The 24,289-nt window shown below is 42.1% G+C and overlaps 1 protein-coding gene across 1 annotated transcript in view; it reads right to left on the minus strand.

The window, feature by feature from the left end:
- The window catches only part of DCHS2 (dachsous cadherin-related 2), a 499,472-nt gene that overhangs the window by 250,873 nt on the left and 224,310 nt on the right, over window positions 1-24,289 (minus strand). The window contains exon 6 of the mRNA XM_078677916.1: window positions 21,621-21,720. Coding sequence (XP_078534042.1) covers window positions 21,621-21,720 — 100 coding nt within the window. The remainder of the gene's footprint in view (window positions 1-21,620; window positions 21,721-24,289) is intronic.

Below are 24,289 nucleotides of genomic sequence, written 5' to 3' on the forward strand. Positions count from 1 at the left end.
ACTGAATGGTTGCTCCAATGAACAATGTTGTAGTCACTGTCCCCAGCAGCTCAGAAATATGTAGTAAGAAAGTTACTTAATCGTTGAATCATTGAATCAAGAGCTTTGGTAATCAATCATAAACTTTAATACAAAACCCATATAGAGATATTCCAATGGCATGTTTCATCATCGAGTACCTCCTTAGGTTTCTCCGTTGCTTGTAAGAGCAACAGACCGACTCGGGGAACAGGGCTAGCTGTAACCACAAACAAGATAACAGTGAAGGGCATTGTCAAGTTTAGTGTAATTTGCTCTAATCGAATAGTGGTCTGCAACCCTTCTTCAATACTAAGGGAACAAGGTGTTTTTCCCTTTCTCCCCTACCAACCTTTAATAGTAGGATCCTAGTTAGGGGAACAGTACAATAGGGTCAGTGCTCTGCGTGAGAGCAGAAACATGTTGACTAAGGGTCTGCGTGTACAGATCTTTCACATACACTTTTTTTATTGTTCACAGAAGAGGCCAACAATAAAAACAGTCAGGCAAATGACCTCCTCCTTTGCATGTTTAATTCTGTTGCCCTTTTTCTGAGTGATAAGAGAGTTAACCATACAATTTATGATCCTCTCCGAGCAACACACACAAGCAGGAGTATACATGGTACCTTGATTATGTGGATTTGTACTTTCTTCTCCACATAAGAAACAGAACAAAAGCCTCCATCCACTAATTGTTCCCAAGAGAGCCCACTACTCACCTGAATCATTGTCGATAGTGAGGATATACAGGATGACGAAGAATGCAACGAGATAGAAATAAACGCCTGTTTAATAAATATCTCTACCTTTTCTACTATTTGTAGAGGTACTCCTATTTGTCTCTGCATTTGATGTTCCCAGTTATGCTTACCCAGACTCTTTAATCTTGGCTCCCTGACATCTATTATTTGAATATGTGATTTTGGGAGGAAGTATGAAGTGATTCCCTTAAACTACTCCTTTCCATGCTTTTTGGATTACTTAACCATTGCCACATGGATCCAGATTCTTAAAGGAATCAACACAACTAAAAATCACTTTTGAACGCATGCATTTTCCCTTTAAAATGGAAATACGCTTTATTGATACATCAAGTGTTAATTTGTAATTATAGCTGGATTTCCCAAGTCGAGAATTCTGCCATTAAAGTGGAATTTTCTGGGTGAGCAATGTGGGGGATTCTTGCCAAAGTTGGTGAACACACATAAAGGCCTACACTCATGCCTGTGCATAACTGTTATTAGATGCTAATAATGATAGATCTTGATGTCTGGGCTATTCCTGGCCTGCACCATAGCCACAAACAGGGGAGGGTGAGAATCTAACAATGAAAGACACAGTGAGAGACCAAATTCTCACACGAAGATCCACGCTCAGATGAGGACTTGGCTGAGTCATAGAAAAAAAGATGACTTAGGGCCTGGAATTCTAACATTTGAAAATACATATTTATATTTTTATTTCATGGTTTTAAGAGAGCTCAGTATATGGATATTAAAATGGCTCCAGCCCGAATGGGTGGAAAAACGTCTGAGCCTAGGGACCAAATCGTAAAGACATTTGTGAATTTGTGAAGTAGTACTCCTGTAGTAATACTTTATATACTCATAAATGTATTTGTGAATTGCCTCTAAAATACAAAAAATCAGGGAATATTAATAAATTCACATCTGAAATCTGAGCAGGAAATTTACAATAATAGAATGCACTGTTGCAGTCGGGCTCTGGGCACCCAGTAAAAGATGTGCAGCGGTGATGGGACCATGTGCCCTCTCTCCGGTTCCTAGCCAAAACAATGGAGAAATGTTTCCTAGTACAACTCAACAAATACATAGATGAATTCAACCTCCATGACACCTTCGAATCACGATTCAGGAAAGGCTGTAATACAGAAACTCTATGCTCAATATCTCGGATGATATTCATTCACAGATTCTTAGATGAAGGTGACTCATGCCTCCAAATTCTACTTGCCTTGTCTGTGGCTTTTGATACTGTAAATCATCCAGCATTAGTCAAGACACTTAAGAACCTCGCTGGTATCAATGGCACAGTCCTAAGATTGTTGACATATTACCTGTAGAATTGCTTGCAACAAATAGAAATCAACAACTGTCACTCGAAACCTACACTATTTCCACATGGTGTACCCCCAAAGCTCAATTTTCTCCCCATCCCTTTTCAGTCTCTTCATGGCGCCCCTTACTGTTATCCTGAACCAAGCAGGGGTCAAATAGAACATATATGCCAATGACACCCAACTCTACTACAAAATTAAATTAAATCACCCAGTGTCATCCTACATCTGAATGTCACAGTAATCAAAACAAAAACTTGGCTTAAAACCCCAACGAAATTGAACGGTTACTTATCTCACCTGAAAACAATCCTCTACCAATCCAAGAATGGCTCAAAAATTTGAATGCCCTACATTGTTCTCCCACACTTTCCAACTCCGTAAAGACCTTGGGCATCACCCTGAACAAAAACATGCCAATGAAGGGTCCAATCAACAACTCATCCAAAGGAGTACTTTACACACTAAAACATCCCAAGAAAATCAAACCATTCATTCCCCCTGATGATTTTAAGATGGTAGTGAAATCTCTGGTCCTCTCAGAACTTGATTATGGCAACGCCATCTTCACAGGAACTTTGAAACATCACCTTGCCCCCGAGAAGCAGTTTTCAACGTAGCTGCCCGGCTCCTACCAAGTTTTAAATGGTTTGAGCACATCTTACCGGCCCTCAAGAGCCTCAATTAGCTTCCCATCGAAGGAAGATTTAAGACTGCTTGCATCACCCAGAAAGCCCTTTATACATATAAACTCAATTATCTAGAAACCAAACTTCCAAAAGCAGGGAGAGCCAGGACTCTCAGAGGCTCCAACTCACTTCTTCTCATACCTCCCAACTGAAAAAGAAATCCTCCCAGACATGCTTATTCTTTGGAAATTCACCTAGGATCTGGACTCACTCCCTAGAGATCTCCGCTGCAAGCTCTTCTTTTCCTGCTTCAAACAGGACTTTAAAAACCTACTGCTAAACAAATACTTTGATACGCACACAGCCATATTCCCAAATCTCACACCCAAACAGACCAGACCCGCTATTACTATGTAAATTACTCCATAAACTTATGCTATTCGGATGTCCACATATTGTAACTGCCTAGACTATCTGTGATGTTCTTTGTCTGTATATATCTATGTACTTCAATCAAACAATCATCCATTATATGTAAAGTGCTCTGATACCTTCAGGTCTAGCTATAGCTATATAAAACCTATAAATAAACAAAATATCTGTAATACAGCCTCAGGGTATTAACCCCTTGGGCACGGGTGCAATTCTGAGCCTGTGCGGCGTTTTCAGTAGTGGGCGGGTTCATTACAGCCCTCAGCGGTCATCAGCACACGCCCACCGTGGTGCATGACGGACGGGGGCTGTCATCAGCACCGAAGGGGTTAGAGCTATGTAGAGCAGTTCAGCTCACAAAGGCTTGAGGAAATGTCACAAGATTTGTGAGCAGCATTATTGAAATGTCAGAAATCCTGGGATGACACTATGCCACCTTAAGGTATATGGGGGCCGCAGGCAAGACGTATGGAAAGAGGATAGACTCAGGTAAAATAGAAAGAAGATTCATTTTCCAAAGGTCCCCCTGGGCAAGAGCCCACTTTGTCCATGCCTTTAAACGTCACTGATCACACCAAGCTAAAATATTTCCATCCACATGAAGCTATTTTGCAAGAAAATCAATGGTTTTGTTCAAGGTTCATGCAGCAGGAGCCGAGATTACTGTATGGAACAATACACATTAAATACAGTAACTGCAGCATGCGGCTATAAACCTCCAATAATTACAAGGGTTGTTTAAAAAGCAATATTCTTTCCTAAACTTAGTCTGCTGAGAACTACAATATGGTCAACGGCGTTTCATTTCAAACTTAATTTATTGTCTGAAAACCATAAGGCAGCAAAGCAGGGGAGCTTTGTGCAACGACTCACCGGGGAGAAATAAACCTGACAATAGCGCAATTCTCCCTCCTGCAAATCACAGGTCATAAATCATCCGCAGCTGTGATAATCAGAAAGAACACCGCAGCACCTCCTCCGGCTTACAGAAATAACACGTAAGAATCCACGGGAAAGCGTCCAAAATGTCCTTTTTCCTATTGAACTCGCGTTTTTAATGGCTGAACAATTTAACCTCAGTGTGCACCCGTGGCGTGCTCCCATACAGTGTCCTATCGCGGTCTGATTGAAAAGGCACACGGCCGAGCTGAATGTGGAAGAAAAAGAAAACCAATCCTAGATTGCACAATTTTATGGGAGATAGGTGAAAGGGAACATTGTAGAAATCAGTTTTGGAGAAAAGGCTTAAATATGCATTAAATAAACTACTCCTCAAAGGTAATTATATTTTTTCGAACCTAGATGTTTACAGTAGCGTAAACTATATGTAATAAGAGGGATTCAGCACTATAAAACAGTAGGTAGAGTGCACGTTCACCAACGATGAGCTTCTTTTGGCACAATTGACAGATGACGGATGTTTATTGTAAGCCAGCTCAGTGGTACTCATTTTATCAACCTTGGAAGGATGAAATGCTGAGTGGATCCACAAGGATTTGAGCATGTAATCAAGACGCCTAACATTGATCCCAGGAGTGTATGCATTAGGCCACCGAGCCATCATACCCACCTCACTTTAAGCAGCTCACCTAAGCATTTCATTGTGGCAAGGTTTCGGATGCTTCCATTTTTGTCATGGATCCACTGTTTAGCAAAATACAGTCTTTGCCGATTTGATACACTATGCAAAATAGGTATGTAAACGAAGTAAAAGGTTGACGGTACAGCAAGTTATCTATATACAAGGGCTGAGATGTTGACAACACTAGGTAGGCCCATTTTTATTCTCGCCTGAAAACCCTCTGCTAAGGCTAAGTTAAGGTTCATTATGAATTACGTACTTCATTGTTGCCGCTGTCTAAAGCTATTGGTAAGAATTAAACGCTGTCTTCAATTTTCAGAGAGTCGGACGATATATTTTAACAGGGAGATTTGGGTGCTGCACCTCGATGCATTTGTAGGTTGAGCTTAGAATCTTAAATGCAATGCTGTCCTTGACTGGGATTCATATTAGGCTTTTGAGGTACGTTGCTACTTCGTCCAGGCTTTTTAGGCGCAGTCTCAATTCTGCGGCTGCTCTCTGGCCCCTTTGAAGTTTTCTGATTTGTTTTGATAGTATCTATGATATAAGGCATTACAGTCGTTGACAATGGACCCAATGGCCTTTGAGTAATCATGACTGGAGAGCCATTCTCAGGAGTTTGGTTTGGTGGGATGATGTTTTAAACATTTCTCATGCTTTTGAATGTATGCTGAAGTTGGCTTCCCATATCAGTAACAACTTACGACAATACTTTTAGGTGAATTTGCATTCTCTAAGAATGAAGAATGAAAAAGTACGAGCAGTCTGCTCGAAAAGATTTTCCAGTTGTTTGTTACATTAGGATTTACTACAAATTTTGAGATTTGACAACATTTGGCATTTGGTGGCTCATGTAATTAATCCCTTCTTAGACCAATTGGCCTTCTTGGGAGTGACACATTTTCAAAATCTGTATAGAGGACGTTGGATTACCTGATTCTGTTGTCTCTGTTTCTGGTACAAGTGCCATATTTTATTTGGGCCTTAGGCAGACTCTAGATGTTTTCCTAGTGGGACCCAGGGTCCAGAGGTTGTCCTGATGGACCTTTATAAATCCAACCTGGATCTGCTGATAAGTGTTCAAACCTCATATGCTTCTGGTTCCCGGCCCAATTCATTTGTCAAGCTGATCTTCAAGAAGAGTGGTGGATTTGAGCCAGTGTTTTATCAACATATCTCGCTGCCAAATACTTCCATGAGAGTGAGCCTATGGGTGTTCGTTAAGAGGATGCAAGATGAGATTAAGGAAAAAAAATCCTGGTAGTCAACCAGTAGGGGTTTATTCTAAAATTGGTCATAGTTGAATAATTTCTAAACTTTTATCTTATCATTGAGCAATATATAACCGTGGACAATGGCGCCATCCTCTAAGTTATGGATCTTAGCACAGCTTTTGACAGTTAACAGAGCAAAGATAAAGGCCCACTTGAGAGTTCTGCATTTGAAAATGAAACTTCTCAATATTATAAGAGGAATAATTATCTTGCAGCTTCTGCTCATTGTGGCATGCACAGGGAGTTCTCAGAGTCATTTCCCTGTGATACTGAGGAGAGACAGGAAGGTGTTATGGCATTTGTATAGTTCCTTTAGAAAAAGAGACTGCAGGCAGGGCTAAAAGGTGGAAATTGTGCCTCAGTCAGGATAGGACCAGGATTTATCGTTATTCTCCTTTACACAGGGGATTCTGCCTTGATTTCCAGGACATTCGATGATTTCCAAAATTTCTATGGAACATAAATTGCCTATATCAACACATGATCAATTTAAAAAACAACCGTTTAGGTGATGAAGGTTGCCCACCACAATCAAAGAATCAAGCTCATGAGTGCCAATGACACCAACTTACAGACGGTGAGTGATGTTACTTACTTGAGCTTGAACTCTGATCTAGGTATAAAGTAGTGACAATTTCTAAACAAGAGACACATGTGCATTGTCCAAGCTCACAATTAATTACTTGAGTTCCCAGTTAAGTTTGGCAACACACCACCATATTCTATATTCAGAATATAACAAACAAACTGTACTTCAATAGTTACATGCGGTATAGGGGTGTGGGGTACATACATTCTTATCCAGGAGGATGAAATTAGGCTTTTGAAATGTCTCTTGTGATCACTGATTTCAATGTCATCCTGTATTATGCACCATGAGGCTGCCCTCTCCCATTTGAAGGACATTCTACTCTTCATCCTTATTGTCCCTAAGGATAACGGTGTGGTCTAAGCCAGAAGTACACTTTACTTGCATTATTCAAAATAACGTACTGACTAAGAATCTTCTAAAATCAGTTATAAGAATCTAGGATGATCCTCAGTGTATTAGCAGGACACAAAGGGTATGGTGTATATCTAAAGCGGATGAATTACTTTCCTATCCTATTTGCACCCTAGAAAATAATGGGGGCACCAGTTGTTTCTGAAGTTCGGCTTGGAGTACTGAATGTGACTTATTGGTGCACCTCCTGGATAAATGTGTGACTACAGGAGTAGCCACACCTGTGCCAAATCATGAAGTCATAGACCAGTCCTTATTTGGGTTGACATAGAAAACGGTGAAGGTAGAGTTTCTTGTCTCACCATTTTTTGAATGTGTGTACTGTTAATGAATAGGGATCCTAGTATAACACTGGTGAATGCCATTGACCAAGTTCCAGGCACACAAGTGAGTAGAAACATGTTGGCAAATTAAATGATGAATAGTGCACTGCACCAGATCCTTAGGAACAGCTTTCAATCATATTTAGGGTACCAATCAATAAAAGAAAATTCTTTGGTATACCCCAGAATCTCGGCCCTCTACAGGTATAAGTTTTATCAAGAACTCCTTCACAGAAGAGGTTGGGTCTGCCCTGATATAACCATCTTGCCAGGGTAAGATCACCAATGATGAAGCATGCCACATAATTTGGTTGCGGCTTCTTCATCAAGAAACAACTGCTTCCCCCAATATTTCATAGAGTGCAGCTAGAGTAGGGAAGTAAGTTCATCCTCTATGGTTATACACCACACGCAGTCCTTAATTTGAGCCATGGTTGCCAGTGGGGACCATGGCACTCCTTTTGGGAACTAGCACAGGCGAAGTGTAGTCTTAAAACTTTAATGAATTAAATGTAAGGGCCTTATTACAAGTTCTTCGGTATTACTGTCATACCCCCACTGCGGGGGTCCGAAGAAGACCGCAACAGCGGTGGTCTCCCACCTGCCGCATTATGATGTCACTCCTGGGCCAGATGCAGTATTTCTGATGGCGGGGGAATATTTTCTCATATGTGTTGATGCAAGGGTGTGTAGTTTGACTGCACATGTGTTAAATGTATACATATGAATGACACAATGGGGGAAAACTACCAGTACTTTCCCATTGCTGTTGTCAGGACTAACCCTGGGCGTAGTGTGCGGAGTGGGGCTCCGCGGAGCTACGCGAAGTGGGCACACAACTACGCCCACCCGCGCACTCCGCGTAGCCCCACTCCGCGCCGCCCGCCTCCCTCCCGCCCTCCCTAAATACATCAATAATAGTATAAAAAGCTATTAAAAACACTTACCTTGTCTGCCGCGTCCCAGGGGCTCCCTCTCGCCGTCCCGCGATTCGCGCCGCCACCGACCCGGATACTAATGCGCATGCGCGGGCGGCTGCGCATGCGCATTCCTCATGAGAAATGCGCATGCGCGGCCGCCCGCGCATGCGCATTAGGACCCGAAATGGCGGCGAGAATTGCGGGACGGCGAGAGGGAGCCCCGGGGACGCGGCAGACAAGGTAAGTGTTTTTAATAGCTTTTCATACTTTTATTAATGTATTTAGGGAGGGCGGGAGGGAGGCGGGTGGCGGCCGGCTACGCTCCGTCTGCGGAGCGCGCGTAGTGCCGCCTGGCTACGCCCGCGACGCAAAATGCGTAGGAGACGGGCACGGAGCGTAGCTGGCCGCCCACCCTTAGTCAGGACCATATGTCTCCAGTCCAGTCAATGGGTAAATACTGCAAAACAGACTTAACTGGATTTCAACGCCAACAGGGTAGTTTTCTTTGTGGTCACAATACTGCTGTGAATGGGGGCCCTGGAGGAAGGGATCCATGTGGGAGACTGAAGGAAAGATAAAGAACTGGGTGAGTAGGCACCCTAATTCCTTCGATTCTGCCAACTCGAAGCAGGCGGTCTTCTGGGCATGGTCGGCTTAACAGAAAGCCAACTCGTAATTCGGACGGTTGTGAATTTATCTGTACTGCTCTCTGACAGCTGCTTTCCCCCTACCGCCATTGCGGTGGTCTGCGCATAAATGGCGGTGTTCACGGGACTCCGGCATTTTTCCGTCAACAGACCACCTACATCGTAATTTTGCTGCCAGACCGCCAATTGTTTGATGGCGGGTCCCGTAAAGAAGTAAACTTACTTTTTTGATACTGGCCCAACTATTCAATTGGAGCTGCTAAAAAATCCGTAAGTGGCTGCAGGCAACATTGAGGTATTTGACATAAATGGCAAAGCATTGGACTGTCCTACGCATTGGCATAGGACTCTCCTTAATAGCACACATTGCTTTTATTGCATTTCATAATATATTTGACAAAATATAAAATTGTGGAAAAAGTGAGCTGCAACAGTTTTTCCTCGTCTTTTGTCTGTGGTGTGTCATTAAATGTAAAACCAAGTGGCACTAATGACAACCAGCAGCAGCCCGTCCTTAAGGGTATAGGGGCCACGCCCCTGCACCTTTTGGGCATTAGCAGTGTCTGTCAGGCTGAGTGGAGGTCAGCCTGATAGGCGCTCTTCATTTTCAGGTCAGGCAGCCAGGAGCTAGACATGTGCTAAATGCGCAGAATTCTGGCTGCCTGAGCTGAACTTTGCTGGGATGAGGATGTCATAGCCTCTGTGGGCGTGATCTCCTCAGCTCAGCAAAGGTCCTTGAGGCCCTCCTCCTCATGTCGAGGGAGAGCGTCAGTGATAGCCTCATACCTGGGTGCTTCAGTTTTAAGCCTTGAATTGTCTAGGGCTGAGTGTTTATCACTGAAACCTTGTCATAGAGTGGGTGGGTTCAGCAGTCTCTCTGACCCCATCCTACTCTGAGCTGAGGTAGGGACAGCTGCCTCCCCTCATTGGCTGACCTAAGATTAGCCAATGAAGGGAGGCAGGAGTCCCATCCCTTCTGTAACCTCTGAGGGTTCTCTCACTGAAACCTGTAGCATGTAAGTGTTGTTTTTTATTGACTGTTTGGTGCGTGCCATGAACAAATGTATGTGCATTCATGAGTGAGTGTTGTGAATCTGTGTGTGTGTGTGAACATCTGGATTTGAATGTATAGGTGTAAATGAGTCTGCATACATGTGAATGCACCCTAACCCCTTTACCCCCTCTTAATTGTACTTACTGGCTGCCATTGATTACAGCTACTGAGCTACTTGCGTTTCGGGTTTAAACTCCAAGTCAGATGATAGGTACCTATGCTCTAACTGCACTGGTGCTATTTGGCCATGTGCAAATTACAAGCTCTCTGTTTTATTATTCCATCTGAATTGCAAGAGAGGTCTTACCTTGCCCTTTTGCCTCCTTCCCCACCATTCCCTCAGTTTTCAAGGATCTTTCTCTTGAGTCTTTAACTTGAGTCCATCATCAGCAACTGATGATGGACTCAAGTAGGAAACTCTATAGCATCTAAGGATATATCATCATTGATTACAATGGATTTTTTGAGTTTCATAAAATAGCAAAACATTTGAGCAAGAAAGAGGAACTTACCAATGTCTTTTTCACGAGTAATGACAGTGGAACAGTAAGTGGAAGAGTGGTAGAGCAAGGGGGATAAGTGTTTATTAATCTCATTCGGATAAACTTGAGAGTTTGTCCGAATGAGAGTCATCAAAGGGGTGGGATATGATGATTCTAAAATCTGTATGCGGAAAGGTTAAATAGGTTGGAAAGGAATCTTAATGAAACATCAAGGGATCTCAAGGGTATGTTTATAGATCAGGCTAATAATCAGAGGTGAAAAAAGGAATATAGACATATAGGAAATAAAGATTGAAATTGCATCCTTGACCTCTTTTGAGAATACCCTCAATATGACTAAGTAACACTGCATACAACTATAATGGAAAAGGAAAACCAGCAAAGGGAAAATGGAAAAAGGCACTGCCAAAGCCACCTCACCAAATAGTTTCTCAACACCTCACAATCAGGATTCAGAACCAACCACAGCATGGAAACCGCCCTCATTGCAGTAATGGATAATGTCCAGATGATCCTTAACCGGGGGAAAACTGCAGCCCTCCTTCTAGACCTATCAGCAACCTTCAACACTGTCTCCCACTCCATCCTAATCCAATGGCTCCATGAAGAAGGCATCTAGGGACTTAACCTGTAATGGATCTTCTTCTTCCTCTCTGGAAGAACTGAACCCATCAACATGCCCCCCTACACCTCTGAAACTTGAGATCTTATTTGCAGAGTCCCACAGGGCTCAGCACTCTGCAAATTACTCTTCAAGAGATACACAGCGGCGTAACAAAAGACCCTGCAGCCCCGTGGTGTGAGAGCAAGCTCCAGGGACCCCCTATGGCACTGTGCACGGTCAGCGAGCCACTTGTCTCAGAGCTCCTGCCTGGGTCTTGAGCGTAGGGGACCCTCTCTATGTAATTTGCAGGCAGAACCCCTCAAGTTTCATTATGCCACTGCATCTATATGCAAACACAACAATGATGGACAGAATGTGGATCAATGTCACACATTCACCCCAGTCAAAAGATCTGGGCCCAAATCCATAGTTTTTCCACTCCACACCACCCTGGGTTAGACAATGGCGATATGCAAATCAGCGCTGACCCTGTTGCCCCATGGGAACAGTCCAGTCCGAACTACAAAAGCCATGTCCTTCCCAGAACGGAAACAAGCATCCGAGGACCGGCCCGGTTTCGAGGTAACACCTCTCATCAGCCGTTCTGGGAAGGACATGGCTTTTGTAGTTCGGACTGGACTGTTCCCATGGGGCACAGGGTCAGCGCTGATTTGCATATCACCATTGTCTAACCCAGGGTGGTGTGGAGTGGAAAAACGATGGATTTGGGCCCAGATCTTTTGACTGGGGTGAATGTGTGACATTGATCCACATTCTGTCCATCATTGTTGTTTTTGCAGTAACCGCTCTAAGTGTACTGGGGATGCTCAGACGTGAGTCCCAGGCACTCCACACCACTGGAAGCAAGCTAGCCGGGCTGATGAGAGGTGTTACCTCGAAACCGGGCCGGTCCTCGGATGCTTGTTTCCGTTCTGGGAAGGACATGGCTTTTGTAGTTCGGACTGGACTGTTCCCATGGGGCACAGGGTCAGCGCTGATTTGCATATCGCCATTGTCTAACCCAGGGTGGTGTGGAGTGGAAAAACGATGGATTTGGGCCCAGATCTTTTGACTGGGGTGAATGTGTGACATTGATCCACATTCTGTCCATCATTGTTGTTTTTGCAGTAACCGCTCTAAGTGTACTGGGGATGCTCAGACGTGAGTCCCAGGCACTCCACACCACTGGAAGCAAGCTAGCCGGGCTGATGAGAGGTGTTACCTCGAAACCGGGCCGGTCCTCGGATGCTTGTTTCCGTTCTGGGAAGGACATGGCTTTTGTAGTTCGGACTGGACTGTTCCCATGGGGCACAGGGTCAGCGCTGATTTGCATATCGCCATTGTCTAACCCAGGGTGGTGTGGAGTGGAAAAACGATGGATTTGGGCCCAGATCTTTTGACTGGGGTGAATGTGTGACATTGATCCACATTCTGTCCATCATTGTTGTTTTTGCAGTAACCGCTCTAAGTGTACTGGGGATGCTCAGACGTGAGTCCCAGGCACTCCACACCACTGGAAGCAAGCTAGCCGGGCTGATGAGAGGTGTTACCTCGAAACCGGGCCGGTCCTCGGATGCTTGTTTCCGTTCTGGGAAGGACATGGCTTTTGTAGTTCGGACTGGACTGTTCCCATGGGGCACAGGGTCAGCACTGATTTGCATATCGCCATTGTCTAACCCAGGGTGGTGTGGAGTGGAAAAACGATGGATTTGGGCCCAGATCTTTTGACTGGGGTGAATGTGTGACATTGATCCACATTCTGTCCATCATTGTTGTTTTTGCAGTAACCGCTCTAAGTGTACTGGGGATGCTCAGACGTGAGTCCCAGGCACTCCACACCACTGGAAGCAAGCTAGCCGGGCTGATGAGAGGTGTTACCTCGAAACCGGGCCGGTCCTCGGATGCTTGTTTCCGTTCTGGGAAGGACATGGCTTTTGTAGTTCGGACTGGACTGTTCCCATGGGGCACAGGGTCAGCGCTGATTTGCATATCGCCATTGTCTAACCCAGGGTGGTGTGGAGTGGAAAAACGATGGATTTGGGCCCAGATCTTTTGACTGGTGTGAATGTGTGACATTGATCCACATTCTGTCCATCATTGTTGTTTTTGCAGCACTGCATCTATATGACCTCAATGGCCGACGTCATGTGAGCTCACAAGATAAACATACTCACTTTATCCAACGAGACGCAACAAATACTGTCCCTCTCAGATTAAACACCCAACACCAAGAACAAGTTCACTACAGATGTAGCCAGCGGGATAAAATACAGCTGCCTCAAATTGAACTCAAACAAGAATGAGGCAGTCCTCTTTGGGAAAATTCCTCACCATGGGACTCCACCTGATGGCACACAAACCTTGGACCCATCTTCACACCCTTCTTGCAAGTGAGAAACCTCAAAATCATCATAGACAACTAAGTGGACATGACCGCCTAAGTCAACACTTTGTTCTTGGCCTTCTTCAACATACTAAGACTGCGGAAGAAAATCTTCAAGTGGCTACCAGATAACAACAGAAACACGATCACCCAAGCATTCATCACCAGCATACTAGACCATGGAAACATCCTGTTCACAGGGATTATCAACTTACTCATGAGAAGACTGCAGAGCATCAAAAACGTAGCAGCCAGACTAGTCCTCAACCTCCCACACCGATCCCATATCACACCACACCTCTGGGAACTCCACTGGCCACTGATACACAGTGGTGCACGCTTTAAACTCCTCACCAAGGCCTACAAAGCTCTCCACAACACTGGCCGTGCCTACCTCAACAGCTGCATTAACTTTCACTAACCTTTCAGATGCTTCTGTTCTGAAGCTCTCTTACTAGCACACACCCCATGCATAAACAACATTGGAGGGGCACCTTCTCGTACTTCGACCCTAAAGCCTGGAATGACCTCCCACTACATAGAAAAGCCTCCTTCTATCTTCTCAACTTTTGAAAGATGTTGAAGACCTGGCTTTTCAAATGAGCCCCGAAGGCTGGCCTCACACACATGCTACAGAGTACCAGAATTTCCTCACAGGTGATTAACTTGCTATAAACACTAGATAACATAACTTAACCGATAAAAACTATAAGATATTAGATGATGTGATGACCAGATTCTAAGGGGAAATTAGGAATAGGAGAAAGGTCCACATTTCTCCAAATTGAGAGAGATTACAGAACTGGGAGAATATATACATGTGCTTGTAAACTTGATAATATGATTTGTAAGAAATCTGTGATGAATAAAGATGAGAATAAAACAACTTAGTGAGGCCCCTAGGACCAGTACGATATCCTATTTAGACACCGATAATAGCGGTTCAGATTCTGATACTTCTAATAAAACAAACTCAATGCTATGTCAGGGATCTGCCTCTATTTAGAGGAGATAAGGAGAATATGTATGGCAGAACAGTGAAGATCCTCAACCAACAGGGAAGAACATGGAGCAAGAAACAACCAACAAGAGGGAAAAGAGGATGTAGGAGTAGTAGAGGGAATTCAGTGAACATAGAAACTAATCTTTCAGAGTGATCTGTTAGCCACAGCTAAGCAGTGTTAAATAGAGGAATACATTTTGGTCTTCAATGCATCTTGAGGAACTACAAGTAAAATTTGATTTGTTACCGTTTACCAGAAAATTGAAACAAAGGAATTTTTTTGATAGCATGCCTAAACAAAGGTCCTACTTTAGATTAAAGGATGATGTAAGTCACAGAAATACTAAGGATTTACCAGACATTGTGACCATAATGAGCCTGGAAGAGGGACAGACCAAAGACATTGACGAAATAGCAAAACATCTAGGAATCATAGAATTAGCAAGCCCAGATAGTGTTCTTAAGCCACAATCCAAATGTCTACTTAACTTTAACAGTGATAATTTAGTTTTGTATGAGCTGGATTTATTTTAAAGATGTAAAAAACAGTATAACTCGAATAAAAGTGAATAGGATAAATTAAACAGTTTTTACAAAAGACACATCAATTATCATTAGGAAAGCTGACAAGGGAAATGTTGTAGTTATGAATTGTTATGATTATGATAAAGATGCTAAAAGAGAATTATATGTAGTTGAGAATTATTCAAGTCCTTAAAGAGGAAACTGAAGGAATATTTGGACATGGATGTATTGACAGTAGAATATAGATATGTGGATATTAATATAGCAATTATTTATTTTCCTCTGAAAATACACAAGGAAGGCAGATCTCCTCCTGGTCATCAAATTATCTAAGGGGACTGGATAACACACTGAGAACATTTTGGAATATATAGATGTTTTTATATCACCCATCGTGACTACACTCCCTTTGTACATATCAGATACAAAAGATCTATTGAACCAATGTATGGAGGTACCTTAGGAGGATTAGCATTAATTAGTCACAATTGATGTGTCTAGTCTCTATACAAAAATAGTACATGAGAAAGGCTTGAAAGTGATAAGATATTTTCTGTTTATGAAATCAGCCAACATTCGAGGAAGCTTCTAGATTTTGCCCAGTTTTTATTAGTGAACAACTTATTTTTATAAGATAGTAAGCTATACCACCAGAGAGGAGGGACTGTAATGGGCTGCATGTTTCCACACTCTTGGGCAAACATTTTTAATGGGGTTGTGTGAGAAAAAGAATGCCTGGAGTGGGCAAGTGTAGTCCAAAGATAAAGTGATATACTGGGGAAATACATTGACAACAATATTAGGGGAGGGCGTAGGTGGTTGCGAAGTAGCGTCTCGCATAGCTACACGAAGTGCACTTTGCACTACGCGTAGCACTATACAAACTGCGTAGTAGTATGTTCGCACTGTGCAAGATGTTGTTATCAATGATTGCACAGTGCGGACAAGCATCCGGCACTGTGCAATCATTGAAAACGGCATCTTGCACAGTGAGACCTGTACTTTTCTGCCCCTCAAGTAGATTTTTACTCGAGCTGCAGCTTTCTCAATGCGGACTGGTAATAGCTCATTGCGAGCGGTCGCAAGCATGCGCGACCACTCGCAATGAGAAACCTGACCTGCTTGATGGTCTTTCTGGTGTTGAGTGGGAACCTTCTGAAGATTCTGCAGAGCATGCAAAGGGTATGGAAGCAGGAGGAGGTGACTGCGCTGACTTGTCATTGCATGGTTAGTTGGCTCTCGAGCAAGTTGCCCATGTTAAGCTCGGGTAGCCCTTGACCCTTGGTCACTGCGCTGCTCCCCCATTGCCGCTGACAACTCCATGAGTCTGGGACTGTGCTCCCAGTCACCTATGCCTCCAGATCGATCCCGCTGCTCACAGGTCCACTTGGTTTTGAGTTTAGTATTTATTTTATAAGCTTCATTTTTCATTTCATTTAGTTGGTTTAATTGAATCTCGTTTGGTTATTTTGTTGGCTTATTTGGGTTTGTGCCCTCCATTGATGATGCCCTGCCAAGTCATAAGATCAGAACTGCTCTTCTATATCTGATTGTATTTTGCAGTGGCCTATTGGATGGATTCTAATTTTCTTAAAATTAACTGGGACAAGACTAACGGGCATATGTACAAAAGCATTTTCGAAATGGCCCAATTTTCCACTTGGACAAAGCACAAATTGTGATTTGTTGACATGTTACAGGATCGCTGTTTGTGTTTAGCAAATTGGGGCCAAATGTATCAAGTTTTTTTGTGGTAAAAAACGGCCAGATTCATAGAATCAGCCTTTTTCTACCACAAAAAAACCTTTTAGTACTTATCAAACCCAGACTGTGATTCGGTACCACACTACTGAATCGCAATTTTTGTTTGCAACCAAATATTAATCCGGTATTTGGAAGGGGCGTCCCTTCCAAATACTGAATCAGAATGGTATTTATTAATGTTTTGAGACTGAATTCCAGTCGCAAAACATTAATAATTTACGAAAGTGTTGTGGCAATGTATTTACAAATGAGAATGGGTCTCCTCGGGACCCTTCCCATTTGTGAATGTAAAAAAAAAGTTTGTTTAAGAGAAGGCAGTTGTCCACAGGACCGCTGCATCCTGTGAAGCAAACAACATGTTTTGAAAAGACACATTCTTTTTAAACGCATTCCGTTTCCCTTTCAGGAAAACAGGTTGCATTTAGAAAGTAAAGACTGATTTATTTAAAAGCAATCACAGACATGGAGGCCCTGTGATATCATTGATTCCTAATGGGTCTCAAATTGTGACCTACCTCATTAATATTCATGAAGCAGGTTAATTTGTGACCCACTAGGACTCAATAAATTCAAATGAATAAGTTTCATACATTAGGAATAGTTATTTTCATTGTGACTTCTGCGGATCGCAATTAGGAAATCGCTATTCTTAATATTGATACATCTGGCCCTAGATATTAGGAAGGGGCGTGTTTAGGGAGTCCCTTCCAAATACTGAATTGCACGGTTATATATGAATGTTTTACACTAAATTACGGTCGCAAAACATTCATCTTTTGCCAACACCTCAAGGAAGGTGGTAACCATTCGCAAATGGGAAGGGATCCTTTCAGGACACCTTCTTCTTTGTGAATGTTGAAACAAATATTTTTTAAGAGCAGGCAATAGTCCGAGAGACCAATGCTTGCTCTTCAAAAATTAAACTTAAACGTTTCATTTTATTTTTTGAAACGCATCCTGTTTTACTTTATGGAAAATTAGCTGCATAAAAAAAATATAAATTATTTTATTAAAAAGCAATCATATACCTGGTGGTCTCCTGACTCCAGCAGGCCAATATCCCTGTGATGGCAGCAATTCCTAATAGATTGCAAATTGCGACCTAACTCATTAATATTCATGAGGTAGGTCTATTGCGACCCCATTAGAAATCGCAATTACCAACTTGTACATTTTTGTACATTATGAATTACAAGTTCCTTATTGAGATTTACAAAGAATCAAAATTAGGAACTCACGATCCCTAAATTCTGTGCATATAGCCCAATAATCATTGTCCTAGGGTATTTCAAGTCCCCGCAGACAGTTAGCTTGTGGCCTTCAAACGTAGGTATAGCCCTTCTCCCCGTATTGTCATGAAAAAAACTTAGCTTGATGAAAAGCTCTCTTTTTCTACAGAGGTCAACAAGACCATTTATTGTTTTTTTTTTCAGATCAAGGCCCTTAAACACATTTTTCATTATCTGCCACCAGGAAAAAGACTGTCACAATTGACCATGGGTCACCTTCTTATGGTCAATTGTGACAGTCTTTTTCCTGGTGGCCTAATAAGGTGGTTAACAACTTACAATCATTTTAGAATTTGGCTGCTTGCCTTATCTATGAACTAGCAGGAAAGGTTCATGCTACTACTTGTAAGCATGCACATCATTTGTTTCCAGTAGGAAAAAGCAGTAGGAAAGCTTTATGTCACTTTGCGAAGTTCAAGGTGCCATAAACAAACTTGGCCGAAGGTAACTCCAGGGCCAATTCCATTTGTATTCATTATTCCGTGTTCCCCGTTCAGTGGCAGATAATTATCTGGAATTGCGACGGTTTGTCATTTTTAATATTGGAAAAAGTGACGTACCGGCGGATCAAGAGGCTTGCAAATTATCTCCACACTGGTGGCCGAACTCTCTGTCAAGCTTTAAAATACCCCTTTTTTTAGAAAACAATTGAAAACCGCCATCTTTAAATGAATCAGCATTCTCACTTTTCTTTCATTTCCTGTACTTATTTTGGCTAGTGTCAGATCCATTTTTAGGCAAAAGTTCGATCTCTACAAATGAAATAACATAACATGACATAATAAATGTAACATAACATGGGACTACGAAACTCATTGGGAAGTCATGAGCTGTAGGTATGAAGCTTGCCAACAGAGCTGCCTGGGCAAGTGAGATTCTCTGGCACCTCTTGCACTCATGTAATTTGAAAATGGATGTCAAAAGAGTATGTGCAGTAAGTTGTATAGAAAATTAGGAATCAGTTACATTTCCATTTGTTCATCCTCCATTTTGTCCTTTCATAATTACGTATCTTGAGGTGGGAGCAACTCTTTACAACGATGCAGTACTCGTATTCTTGGCACTGCATACTTACTTTTATTTCTGTACAGCGTTTAATATTTATTCCATTTAAGGTGAAAAAAGGTGACTTGTCATCAATAGGTCACCCTTCTTGACAAAACACAAATAAAATTGAAAATACTAAAACTAAAATTAAATGAATACATTTATTGTTACAAATGATAAATTATTAACCTGAGGCATCTACAGTTCTCTTTCTGCATCGGCGTTCTTCAGCACTTCTTTAACCACAAGTTGTTTTGACAGATGCAGAACCCTTCAGGTTTATTTTATTTACAAAACCACACATTATATACGTTGACAGTTATATATCTTTTCTATATACAGACTTAATAATCATAATTCTGTGTGGAAGCTGACCTCCTTTACTCTTAGCCAACGTCCAGTTTTATAAGGTTCCTTTCTTCCTGAACCATTAATGTCTTTCGCTCGATTATGTGCACATGCCTTCCTTCCCCTTGTGGGATAATTCCTATGGTCAAAAATTCCCTGCCGGTTGGTTTATGGGGAGAATTTTTTCTGTCGCTTTCACCCTCAAACACACGACATGTCTTTTTAGGACATGAATCTTTTCTTATTAAGTATCGCTCACTGTGCCCTTTACCTTTTAACTGCTTTGGGCAAGTTTACTATGTTGCTTTCTTTTTACACCAACAGAGAACCAAGCATGTTCATGTATCTGCATTTCCATGCCACCCCAACTTTTTTCCACTTTTTCGCCTCAAAGAGTGCGAGTCTGTTTTTCTAAGGATATCTTTGTAACTCAGCTTTTTGTTTTATTTCAGGAACTCTTATAAGGCAGGTATAGAATTCCAGTGTTTACTTTGGTCTTTTTAGGGAAATGGACATTAAGGTCTCCTGGTTGATATACCAATTCAACATGGTTTACAATTAACTTTTGGCAGAGAGGATAATCCATTGCAATGGCAATGGCGTATCCTCTCCGCCAAACTGATGGACCACCTCCCTGATTTACAGATGAGCGACCATAAGTATGTCAGCAACAAAACCTAATAGGTCTCTGCCACTCATATACTCCGCAGACCGTCTTATAGAGCAAGGGTCATCGAAGGTTTGGCCATTCAACTGCCCACCCATTTTACAGCCCATGGTGTTGTGAATATTAGTTTTTGTATTTTTAACAGCAAAATCCAGCTCTGGGGTTTTGTTTTTTCAAAATACCTAAACATGTTAAATATCTGGAAGACAGCCAAATTGTCATGCTGACTGAGCCATCCATGAAACTATTAATACATTGACAGGAACCGCCATGAGGGCGGTCCCTGCCAATGTTAAGAGATGTCCACTGGGCTGACATACATCTCTAAATTCGGAGTGTCGTTAATCCTCCAAGGTCAGCAAAGTATCTTTAGCTTCGCCTTCATAGAGTAATTACCATACTTCGAAAACTAAATCGGACCCTTAATTAATGGCATTAAAGTCATGAAAGTGGGTATTATTATATTGATTCCTTCTCGCCCAGTAATGCTCCTTTGTGCCTATTTGCATAAGTAATATGTTCCTCTCATTCAAAAGGAGTCAATATTGGATTATCCACTGGCGGATGGCATCTCTTCCCTCATGGTTCTGATTGTATGTGATACCTGTTGATCTTTCTCTCTAATGATGTTGCTATCCTCCTTTCACTGTTTCTTCAGAGGACTTTTGCTACTCTTCATTAATTTCTTGTGTCCTTTTCTTTGCTATTTTAGCATTTGCTGGCATGTTGTTAGCAGTTTGGGTGGGAGTTGATTGATTTTTATTCCTGTTTCATGTTCTGGGTACATGTTTGTCTTTTCCAACTGTTAACGTGAAGCATCAACAAAAGGAGGCTGTTTATGCTGAGAAATTAGGTTTATCGAATAAACACCACAGAACCAAATTGCAGCTGCTTTTGGTAGCCTAGAGTCCTTTAGGCTTACTTTTAACTTGGTACTACTACACCTAACTACACCTGAGTATGTTTATACCCACTTATGCTAAAAAACATCTACTTCTGCCTATAGCCTAATAGCTATATCTCTGTCTACTCTATACTTTTCAAACTCTACTTCTTCCGACTTACCTAAAATCTATGCCCTAGTACCTTTTCCCAGACGTCCATACTAGTACCTTGACTCCATCTATAGCCTTTACCCAAGTGTTTTTATTTCTGCCTAGATCCTTGCATATCTGCATCTACCTATATTCTAGTAACTCTGATTATATCCTACTGCCACCTCTGTCTAGACCTTAGGATCTTTACCACTACCTATACCCTACTAAATCTAAGCCTGTCTATACTATTTCACCCCTACCTCTGAGATGAGATCTGCTTCAACTGAATGATAATGAATTACTGGCTTTGAAGTTGCACAGAAAGCGGTCTAGTGGAGAGAGACATGCCTGTTTCTAAAGATTTTGATTTTTGTACATTCAAATGGTGTAGGAATAAGGTATCCGTTCCAGAACAAAACAAAGATTATACTTCAAATGAAGAATTTTAGTTGGTAAACATAATTCTAATTTTATAAAAAATAATATTACCTGATGAAATTGAATAGACTATTGTTCCATTATTTCCAGCATCACGGTCCTTTGCATATATGTTGGTCACAAAAGTACCTTCTGGCTGGGCTTCCAAAACCTGCCAAAAACAATGCATGTTAAATTCTGAATACATTTTCTGTTTCAAAGATCTGACCATTGAGTTGCATATACATAATCAATATTGCCTATGTTTATGACTTGTTTAAATTGTGGTGTAAACAAAGGCTAAATCACCAAAGATTGGGGAGTCATCTTGCCACAAATAGGGCCTCATTGAATGTAGGGCCGTGAACTGACATATGTCTCCTCTCATCTTGACAATGCCACCTCCTTTTGGGTAGGGAAAGGGGGTTCAGGGGAATGCAGTTTTCCAGAAGGCAGAGTCTCCACTGTGTCTGCTATTAAAAAAAACTTTGGGTGTTCCTGACACTGCAGGAACAACATAAATTAGATGGGTTGCCATATAGGTAAGCAAACCTAAATTGGAATGCACCCTTTATGCCACTCCCACCCCATGTCCACCTTCTGGTGAGAGAAAGCCAGATTTCCACAACCCTCTAGTCAGTGTAATGACAATGCTGCATGCCATGGACTATGGCAATAAAGACAACCAGTAAAAAATGTACTCTCCATAAGAAAATAATCTACTCATGTCACACATCCATTTGAGACACCTTAGCAGAAGAAGAGTATACAGGAAAAAGAGGTTCCAGCACAGGACAACACTACAGGGCTACACTGAGTAGCAATCCATACAGAGATTCAGATTCAATAAGGACAACTTTAGTAGCCTTCTACTCATCATCAAACCTTATTAAACCCAAGAAAAACGTCACATGCCACAAACCTAGAGACAAAACGTGGATGTGCAACACAATTGTATGCCACTAGGTCCCTACAAGGGATGCGCAGAATATTCTGTTTCATCTGCAGAATTAGCAAAATATGGCTATTCTGCATTACTAAGCCAAATTCTGCAAATCGCCACATGGCAGGAGCTTTTCTCATGCAAAGCTCTACAATGGTAAGTTGCTGAGCACAAGCGAGACTTGGCATCCCCTAGCGTGATTTAAGGTCGCTAGGAGGACAATTAGCAAGATTTTTCCAATGCTGGCGGTAGCTGACGGCCTCGACCATTTATGGTCAGAAGGCTGGTGCTTGAATAGAAAATGTACAAGAACAGCAGCAAAATCAACTTGAGTAGCTGCACCCTCTGGTGCACCACGTGGTGCCCTTAGCGCTGGTTTTTCAGCATGGAAAGCGTTACTGGTCCTAAATCACAGCATGAGCAGCACAATGTGGCTATTTCTGCCGATGGGCAGAACTCCATGGAATGTCGTGGAGTTTATATGTAACTCAGTGGTATTCCACGGAGTCAAAGTTCACGAGTTCCGCCCATCCTTAGCCCCTACAGACAGCAGACTTGAGAGACAATTGGTCTCTAGCCACAAGCCATTGATGTACTCATGCCCCATGTGGCATACAATGTTAAGTTTCCATGTACACAACAGCAGTTCTATCACATCAGTGACACCCACCCCTCATCATGGATAGGGGCTTTCCATTGCATACACACATCAACCAAGAGGCCTCACTGTATTTGTACTTGAAGTGCAAAGAACACAGTAGCCTTAACATCCAGCTGGTACATGATGCTGATCTGTGCACCCTGGATTCATATTACAAAGATATCCTTTGTGCCAGGCAAGTGTCAGCAAAAATATAACCAATATGGTACCAACACTGTTTCTTACCAAGTCAGTGACCACAGTCAAACACCACAGAGCACAACTACACCATGCTCCAACTACTCATGACTCCTTTACCATCTCCACATCTGACTGCTAATGCCCCTAAAATCATGAAATACAGCAACAAGGAAAAGAGGAGACAAAACAAGACATGTCCATACATGATAAACGTGTGAGTGGTTCAAGTTTGTGTTCAACAGTGGTTCATGTGACTGCATTGGAACATATGGCATAATCAGGTAGAGTCGTTAAGGCTGGGTAGGTGCTGCAGGTCTTCCTCACCTCCACAACATGACCATCCAAAGAAAACTACTTATCTCTGGTAACAATTGAGAACTCATACCAGGGTCATCACAACTACTATGCATGATAACCTTTGACCATCAGAACTACTCGCCAGGATAATCAGGCATCAAGCAGTCAGGCAACTGCTTAAACACCATTGTCCTGGAAAAGCTACAGAGCACAGGAAGCATGCACCAGCCTGGGGGATGTGTCAATAATATGGATACTCTACTAAGAAGGGGGACCCCTGAGAATGATGGGGCAGGTAGACAGGGGAACAACAGGAATAGCATCAACAAAAACTACCTGCCCAATTAATTTGAACAAGGTCCCAAAAGGGGATCCTCAATTAAGCCTGCTGTCACCTGAGCAAAGAAATAACAGAGAAGATCAGTCACTTCAATAAGTACAAAAATAAAAAATGTATTTAATTTTTAACACATATTTCAAATGTATATCTTGTTTAGCAAAATATATATAATACATATAAAAACATCAAAGACAGAGATTATCAACAAGTATCATCCCTAACTCCTCATTCATACTGCACATTTGTTACTACAAAATTGCCCCCATTCAACATACAGCTCAATATCTCAATCACACATTTTAATCACATTCGCACAATCA

Source organism: Lissotriton helveticus, chromosome 2_1, assembly GCF_964261635.1.
Source record: "Lissotriton helveticus chromosome 2_1, aLisHel1.1, whole genome shotgun sequence".
In the NCBI taxonomy this organism is placed as follows: domain Eukaryota; kingdom Metazoa; phylum Chordata; class Amphibia; order Caudata; family Salamandridae; genus Lissotriton; species Lissotriton helveticus.